We start from the raw sequence: 9,381 nt of genomic DNA on the forward strand, positions 1-9,381 counted from the left end.
TGATTCATGAAAATTAATATTAGAGCTTCTTTTCTTCATTTCCTCCTTTGCTTGATTGCTAGTGTTTTTTCTGCTTAGTGTAGAGTTAATTTGCAATTGCAGAATTTAAAAATTTGATCAAGTTTAGGGCCTTTAGGCTTGAAGATTCTATTGCTAGCAACAATGCTCCAGACAACTCTAATAAACCGCAAAGAGAATTCTTCCAACTGACAATGGAAAGGAGCCTAATAGTCACAACTCAACTGCCATGAACAATTTCAGCATCACACTTTTATACTTCCTTTTATTTGACATTTCAGAAAACCAAGTGAGTGTTTAAATAGGGGTGGATATACTTGAAGTTTCGGAGTAATTGTGAGAAAAAGTGTTCGATTTGAAAGATTAAACAAATAGTTTAATCATTTTAAAATACATTAAATAGTTAGAAAATGTCTTTAGTTCTCAAAATTACAATTTCTGTAACTATCCTATTTTTCAATTAAAAATTGTATATTATTTTTGCGTTAGGAATGATGTTAATAAATTCAAAGTCAAAATATGGAACTCTAGCTGAGAATCATTTCTATAATCACACATTCATACAAAAACTATAAATCCATTGATCCATTGACACAAAGCTATAATCCAAGTCACAATCTCAGTTAACTTTCATCATCTTCATAGAATATTTTCTTGAGCAGGGCAGCACCAAAATTTACTGACCCATAAAATGGCAAGCTTGTAACTTCTGCTCCTATTCCTTGACATGCTCACCTATGTTGAGGATATATAGAGCATTAACTTTTTCATGGGGCAACAACTGGAGTCATCTCTGTTGCTTGAGATGGATTCTTCTGATCACTTTTCTCTTCCTTCGATTTGTTTTTCTTAATGTCGCCATAGAAATACGAAATAAATCCCCAGAGAGAAAGGAAAAGAGCAACACCCTTTTCTGCTTGGAATTTTTCGTTGAAGAAAATGACAGCTAAGAGTTCTGTGACTGGAAGCGAAACGGCTATTATAATGCCAGATACCAATGATGAAGCACAAAAGATGACTCCAATGGCACCCAAGAAGAAGCATTGCGAAACAATGGCACCAGAAACAAGCACAACGTAGTATTTCATTTCTCCAAGTTCATATGCTCTTGCCTCCCTAGCAATGGCCTGAAAATTGTTACAGCATTCATATTAGCAAGGTCCAGTTTTAGAAAGAAATTGAATAGGGCTGAGTTCAAATTGACCCAAAAAAAAAAAAAAAGAACACAAAAGAATAAGGAGATTAGGTGTTTGTAAAACATTTGAGATTGCAAAGGGCCAAAACGGTAATGCTTTGTAACACAAACAGTATCATTTTGGCAAATTTGCTTTTGTAAGCAAAACTGATATTGATGCATATGGAATTCACAAATTAAAAGTTTCTCACAATTAATTTGAAGTCAAATAGTAATACTATTTGTGGTATAATTTTTTTTTGTATATCATTCGCAGGTTAGTTTCTAGTAGTGTTGAACTGTAATTTACACTGTTTGTGGTTTAATATGTTAATTGTATTACTCCCATATTACTGGTAATCTTATAAGATTAAAAAAAAGGTAGATAGCGAACAATAATTGAGAACAACAAAGAAGAGGAAACAAATATAATAAAAAAAAGGTAAGAGAGTAAGAATACAGAGGAAAAGCATGTCAATGCCAACCTATGCCATGTCATGTTTTAAGCTTCCAGTCAAATTATGTAAAGACATTCAAGCTCTTATGGCAAGGTTCTGGTGGGGAGAGGAAAATGACAAAAGGAAAGTGCATTGGTGTTCATGGCAAAAGCTGGCAAGGGGAAAGCATAATGGTGGCTTAGGCTTTAAAGACTTACAAGGCTTTAATAAAGCATTGTTGGGTAAACAAATCTGGAGGCTTCTCACCCGCCCAAACCTGCTGATGAGTAAGGTGATGAAAGCCAAGTATTACCAACATGAGTCGCCCCTAAGCTGCGAAGCCAAAGCCAACTCCTCCTGGATATGGAAAAGCATGATGAGCGCAAGAGAGGAGGTAAGAAGAGTAGCAAGGAGGAAGATAGGTAATGGCAAAGGCACAAGGATTTGGGAGGATGCTTGGATCCAGGATGGCAAAGAAAGTGAAGTGGTGTCCACAAAGCCCCCAACTTGTACGATTAGTAAAGTGAGTGACCTGATTTGCAACTTTAGATGGAATGCACCTCTTGTGTTTAGAACTTTCAATCCAAGAGAAGCCAGATAGATTCTCAAAATTCCTATTAGTCTAACTAGCAGACCAGACTCCTACTTTTGGAGCCATAGTGAGAATGGACAGTACACAGTGAGTTCAGCATATGACGCAATAACAAGAAGGAAAAATTTGTTGGAAGGCAACGGCAGAGATAAGGGAGAGACAAGCTGGGAAGGAGGGAGTGGGAAAGATTGGAAACAGCTCTGGAAGATGAAGATCAAACACAAACAAAAGCTGTTTGTATGGAAAATTCTGAACCGAGCCTTGCCATGTAGGGAGGTAGTACATAAACGAACGGGCAAAGGTGATTTAATCTGCAAGCTGTGTAGGGAAAATACTGAAACTGTGGAACATATTTTCTTTCAGTGCAAACAAGCACAAATGATATGGCGGATGGCGCCCCTCCAGTGGGATGAACTTAAAGAGCACACAGCTGACTTCAGCAGATGGTGGAGTATGTTAATGGAAGTGCAGGTGCGAAAGGAGGGAAGGGAGCACATAAACTTAATAGTGGAAATACTTTGGCAGATCTGGAAAGCTAGAAATGAAGTTGAATTTGAAGGGAAGGATAGACATCCTATGCAAGTCATGAAGGATTGGGAGGAGTATCAACAATCATAACAGAAACAACATCAGTTGAGCATTCTCGAAACAGAAACAGCACAAGATGAGGAGGAACGGATGGGGGATGAGGAGTGCTTGCTGAACATTAGTGTTGAGGTGGGTCAACATGTCGAGGGCCAAAATATGGGAATTGGAGTGACAGCAGAAAACAATCTGAGCCAAAGACGTGAAGCTTGGATACTGAGCAAGAGAAGCACTGGTTCTGCAGTGTTGGACAATCTCTTGGCCACAAAACTGACACTTCAGAAGCTCAAGGACAAAGGTTGGCAGCATGTCAATATTCGAACTCCATGCAGTCAGGTTCTTAATATGATACGCTATCAAGTTTCTGGTAACTTAAGGCTGGCAACTCACTTGGAGGACATAAAAGATCTTTGCTCAATGTTTAGGAAATGCTCATTTGATAGTTTGCCTGTTGCTATGGATAGACTCAGTACTAAACTGAGTAGATTAGCTGTGATTATACTTTGATGATGAAATTTCAGTTCATCAGTGGCCTAGTCCACTTTTGTAAAGACCAATTTGAGCCCTTGCTCAACCTATGTAATTTTACTTCCTTATTATAATAAAATTTCTATCGTTTCCGAAAAAAAAAAAAGAGTAAGAATACAGAGGAAGCCAAAATATACATAAACAATAAGCTATAAATTAATATCTTCATAAGACTTGTATGTTTCTGCTTTGCTCAATTGAAGGGTTGTTTTTCCTTTATATACATGCGCCTTTTGATACTAAATTCATTTGCGTTTTTGCATACAAGAAAACTTGGTGAAGATTTCTAACCGATGAATGCAATAATTCCTAATATTTGGAGTACTGACATGTTAAAGATGTACAAATAGACTAAGTAACAGATTGAGAACACACATAACAACATACACATTTCAAGGACAACAATATTACCCTCTCCAACATTTCTTTACTAACCTTTCTAATGATCAATGGTGTGTACATGTATTCCCCATAAAATGGTTAGCTTGCAAAAACCCGAAAGTGGGCTATAAGAATTAACACTCTTAAATTGCCTTTTTATCACTATGTTTGAAGTGGTTTTCCTTCTGGTTTCCTTTGCATTTCTTTTGGTGTGAAGTGGTTCAAATTGCCTTTTTTTTTTGGTGTCAATTGAGTACAAAATGAGTATAACTGGAGTCTCTATCTCTTGGACTTGAAGATATCACCTGTTTTATTTTATGGGGGCCAAAAGTAGGAAGGTATTTGATAAAATTAGGGAAAAAGCCTAAACTGAAAGTTTCTTTAATTAATATGTGGAGGCTATCCTATTTCGATATGCCTATCAATTCAATCATATTCAAGTGTACTTTGACAATGGACTCAAGAAACTAAAAAATATTATAAATTTGGCTTAATTTATTTTAGGTGGGTTCCTTGTTTTGTATGGAAGTAATTAGTTTCTTAATTATGTTAATTACTTGAAATAGTAGTAAAGAAATTTTCTATTTATATAAGTACAAAAATTAGGAGTTCTTTCCTATTCTATATAAGTTTAGGAATTAGCAATTATTTCTTATTATTACTCGGGTGTTGGCCAAATAATGTAACTTATAAATATGTGTGGATTGGCATTCTACAAAGTGATATACAAAGGGCGATATGTAACCTTATATATGAGTGAGAGAGTGTTCTTGAGAGATGAGAGAAATTATACTAGGGTTGAGTTTGAATTCAAGTTATATTCTTGTATGAATTTTATTCTCTCATAATAAAGAACAAGTCTTCTTTCTGTGGACATAGAATCAATGATAGAATCGAACCACGTTAAATTTTTTATGTCATTTATCTTTTATACTTGTGATTTGTTTGTCATTAAATTATTGTATACTTGATATTTTAATAGTTATTTATTATTCTGTGCTTGGATTCAACAAAAATCAGTGCAATCCTGTATTCTATATCAATTTAGAAATGTATACCCTAGGCATTGTTTAGGTGGAGGTTTGTGCTAGTGAAAGTGAGGCCTAGATTTTTTTTTTTCAATATCTTTTCCTTTGAAGATTCAATAGCCGTTATTGTTGAAATATGTTAGGTAGTGGTAAACGTAACATCAGATTGTGAAAATTAAACTTATAGTCAAGCTCTTGAGCCCTTTCATGTCTTGATTTAGAATAATTTTTCATAAACATTTAGTTCTCATAATTTTTGTTCCTTCTTTGTGCTTCTTCCATCCCTCTCGTATTGCAATAATAACAATAATAACAACAACGGCAGCAGCAACAACAACCCAAAAAGAATAGCATTTAGTACATTGATTTAAAATTTGATTTAAAATTTGTGGACGGAGTTATTCCAGACGATGCTTACTGAAATATAACACACCATCGCATTTAACAGTACATTATGTGTAAATTATAAGTGAAACATTGTTAATGACACTCTATACCTTCATTTTTTTTTTTGAAAAAAAGAAAGCACATAAAGAAAATAGTGAGACGTTAACAAAAAAAAATGGACTATCAATAATATTTCACTTCTATAAAAATCTGTACGTGGTGTGAAAAATTGTGTCAGCCAAGTAAATTGTATCCACATTTAAAAACACCAACTAATGACATATTTATTTTTGTGGTGATTAATCTTAATCTTAAACCTATCTCCATTTGCCATTTCGCTTTTCTGATGTCAAACGGTCTCTGTCTTCAAAGTTGGCAATGCAATGATTAAGTACTAAGTACATAACTCACCCTTAATGTTAAGCTTATCTCAGAATCTTAAGTTGAAAAGCTAAGGCTGCCTTTGAATTGCATTTTTTAACAATAATTAGGAAAAAATTTATTTTAAAAATATGCTATATGATAAAAAGATAGTTAGAGTGCATCAAAGAATCTTTTAAAAATAATTTTGCAAAATTAGCGAGATGGCGAAATATCGGATGCAGAGCAGATACAGTTGTGTTAGGTGTGATTTTATACGATTGTTATATGTCGGTGTACATTTCTATTATGTGATTATACATGTAAACTCACTTTTTCTCTTTGTCAAGTTTATTTGTGTAGAACAAATTTTACAAATTATACAATAGTTTGTGAACGTGTAGTGTACATCACGTCAAGAAATACAATAACCGAATTCAATTGTACCAAATCACAACTTTAATTACCTGTCTCATGTCTTCTATTTCGATTATGAATATTTATCTGTTTTTCTTTTGTGCTGTGGTATGGTTTTCTAATAAAAAAAATGATATCCCATTGAAACTTTTTACTTTTCTTTTCCAAGAAGCCTTCCAACATGTTTGGAAAATGGAAATGAACCTAGGAAGGTAAAAATATTTTGTGCTCCAACTGTGCCAAAACTATTTTGACCCTAATCAAGCTACCAATGCCGGCCAAAACGAAATCAAAGCTGATGCGTTATTTAGCGTGAGCCATGTGGGCATGTTTCCTTTTATATATTATTTTGGTACTTCCATTGTCTCTTCTCGTTTTTCAAATCTAATTTACATTTCTTTTTCTAGTACTTGCCTAGTGGACAGTTATTAAATATCTAATTTAAACCCAATTCTGTATCTAACTTAAGTTTCATAATAATTTAATAATTGAAAGCTCTCTTAACAGATTCCGATTAAATATCATTAATTAGCTAAACCCAATTTGCATAGGGCTTATCAAATCTCAAATTTGACAATCTGCTGCTTCCTCCAGCACACCATGTGACAAAACTTCATTATATGTAGCATCAAATTATAGAAATTTAATTTTCTTCTATTTTCATTTTGGAACTTTTAGAAATTTGATTTTTTTTCTTTGTTCATTTCTGCCCTATTTTTAACATTGTAATGGCTTTTAAAGTGTGAATCTTATTTTGCAAAGTATAAATTACTCTTTTTATCTTCCTGTGGTTTGGTGTTTTATAACATGACCCTCCTAGAGTTTAAAAACCTATATATATCTCTGTTATGATTTGGGTTAAAGTATCATTGTTAGTTTTCTCATTAAATTAATGGTTAATTGTAAAAAGTCCAAGTAATATTTGACAAAATTTACCCTTTCATTACTTCTTTTTTTTTCCCTCCAACCTTAAAAAAGAAGAAATTAAACTAAGAAATAGAGATCTGTAGTCAAAAAAAGATTTGATATTTTTTGTTTCTTATTTATTTGGTTTATATTTTCCTTCCATCTTTTTTGTTTCTTATTTATTTATTTATTATTTCCCTTTCATCTTTTTGTATTTGGAGAAAATTAAGTTTATATAGCCCAAAGTATAGGTTTTCAAAATCATCTCTTCTCTTCTACAATAAAAGAGAGAGAGAGAGAGAAAGAAAAGGAAAAAAGAAAAGAGTAGTGAAAGGATGAATTTGTCAATTTATTAGATTAAATGTTTAATATTGACTATTAATTTTAACGAAAAACTAACTGGAATACTTTAATCCAAATCATGAGAGTTATGTTGTAAAGAAACAAAACAGAAGGTGGTAAAAGGTAATTTATCCTTTGAAAAATAAAAACTATGATAGAACCAACCAAAAGTGTCCAATTATACTTTTGTAATATCTTCACAGTCCAAGAACAGACAAACCTGAAAGTCCTTGTTTATGAGCATCCCAACGGTGCAGAAAACAGTGGCGAAGAAACACATAATCAGCTGAATTTCCAGTACCAAAGAATACGTAATCACCTGCTTCGCCTTCATATACATCAGCTCCACCATTGGCAAGATCAACCCGTACAAAGCTGCAGCCGCCAGCGTCATGATGAACCCTAAAACATACAGCGTATTCGACTCTCCCTTCGGCCGATCACTGCTCGTATGCAAGCCCAAAACCCCCGATCCCACCGTCAACAAGATGACGGCATTGACCGAATAAGCTGTAAACTTCTGTTTAACAAGGAGGAAGGCAAAGAAAGCAACGAAAACAAGCTGTGCAGCAATGATGATTGCGGCGGTTGACACCGGAAGCCTTGCAATCCCGTAGGCATACAAGTAGTTGTCTAAGCCGGTGAGGAGGCCGATGACGGCAGTAGCGATGAAAACAGGGTATTTCATTGTAATTAGCTTGGAGTCTTCGGCCCGTGGATCAGTTTTCTGGCGGTGAAAATAGGAGATTAGGAGGGGAATGAAAATAATAGGCCATGCTGCTGTCTGTATCCAGCTGGGTAGCCATATTCTTTGCCCTCCTTTGACGAAGTATAGACGAATAAGAAGAGGGGTACCACAGTTACCTATGGCTAGAATGATACAGTTGATAACAAGCAGGATTTTTCCCATGGTGTTGTTGTTGGCTTGAGCTTGCAGGATCTTTATCTAAAGTTCTTGAGGTTTTTGTCTCTATCGTTTTGGATTTGAAAATGGCAAAAGTTGACAGCAATTAAAATTTTATGTTATTTTTGACTAGTGACTATTATTTTAAGACACAAAAGTATAAAAAAAATGGAGAAACATGATACTAATAATAGGATGGAAGGAGTAATTTATAGGTTGATTAGTGATGCAATGGAATCATAAAATAATGAGTGCTTTCTTATCGTTGAAGGATCTTCATCATGGTTTGACTAAAGGCCGTATTTTGTCATTGTGGATGCCAGTTCAGGTTACTTCTGGGGGGTTAGGGAATGGGTAGTTAAGTCCCCAGAAGAACCTCAAAAGTTGTAGGTTACTTCTGGGATTAGGTTTATCTGTCTAATTTCTTATTTCTGTACAAAAAGGAATAAGGGTGTCACTTCAGGATTTTTTTTATTTGGAGAGCGATCATAATTTCATTATGATAGAACTTTTTTTTTCGTAAATAAAAGATTTTGAATTCAAAATTTCTTACTTATAATCCCTTACACCATATCATCCAGTGCTATAGAACCACATTTACAGAGCCTTTTGCACACAAAGTCTAGCAGCATTAGCCATATCATGAGTGGCCGCCATCTCTAGCCTTCTAACTTTCACAACTCCTACATGCCTAAACCAAGATGATAATTGAAGAATGTCCTGGAGGATTGCTCTGGTATGGACAGAGGCCTCCTCTAAATCCTGCAACTGATAATAAAGACTTCAGAGTCTGTCTTGATCGCAAAAGAAGGGGTATTATGTCTTTGCACGCATCAGATTTAGAGCTTCGTATGACGTGAGCTTTAGAACAGCAGATAAGGCCTGGCTTATTTTAAAAATCCAGATTTTTCTTAAATGAAATCGGCAGGAAATATTTTTTATATACCAAAGTATGCGGAGATGACATTTTATATTGGTCTCCGGTAGAAACAAGTACCGTCTGGTAGGCCGTGGAAAGTTGCAATCATAGGATTAGAAAATCAAGGGTCTGACAAAGCCCAAGAAATGTTTAGTTTGTAGGGGTTTTCTTTTTTTTTTTTTGGGTGTCTTAAGGGTACCAAAAAAGATGTGGATCTTGTGTTATTTTCTCTTCAAAAGTGTACTTTTTTATCTTTTACTGGAAGTGTTCTTATTCTGGAGTGGGTAGTAATTTTAAAGGTTTGATAATTGGTCCACCGTTTGTTTTAATATGCTTATATGGTTTCCTAAGGGCACCAAATTAAAAAAGGACCTTGTTTAGTATGGCAATTTCCATCTCTTCC

General features: G+C 34.6%; 1 protein-coding gene across 2 annotated transcripts; it reads right to left on the reverse strand.

The window, feature by feature from the left end:
- Window positions 1-536: 536 nt before the first annotated feature.
- LOC113733727 (purine permease 3-like) lies at window positions 537-8,261 on the reverse strand. Of its 2 annotated transcripts, none has more exons than XM_072082379.1 (2): window positions 7,475-8,261; window positions 537-1,145 (listed from the first exon to the last, which is right to left on the reverse strand). In XM_072082379.1, the coding sequence occupies exons 1-2, from the start codon at window positions 8,063-8,065 to the stop codon at window positions 786-788; spliced, it is 951 nt and encodes a 316-aa protein (XP_071938480.1). In that variant the 5' UTR covers window positions 8,066-8,261; the 3' UTR covers window positions 537-785. The 2 variants fall into 2 exon arrangements, with proteins under 2 accessions (XP_071938480.1, XP_027115716.2); XM_027259915.2 differs by having other exon boundaries at window positions 7,376-8,254.
- Between the last annotated feature and the right edge of the window lie 1,120 nt (window positions 8,262-9,381).

Source organism: Coffea arabica, chromosome 3c (assembly GCF_036785885.1).
Source record: "Coffea arabica cultivar ET-39 chromosome 3c, Coffea Arabica ET-39 HiFi, whole genome shotgun sequence".
Classification (NCBI taxonomy): domain Eukaryota; kingdom Viridiplantae; phylum Streptophyta; class Magnoliopsida; order Gentianales; family Rubiaceae; genus Coffea; species Coffea arabica.

Bases quoted from the DNA above. Each gene is read 5' to 3' on its own strand.
- LOC113733727 (XM_027259915.2), bottom strand. From the start codon at position 8,065: ATGGGAAAAATCCTGCTTGTTATCAACTGTATCATTCTAGCCATAGGT. The intron at 1,146-7,375 runs GTTTGTCTGTTC...AACAATTTTCAG, and splicing joins TCATAAACAAGGACTTTCAG to GCCATTGCTAGGGAGGCAAG.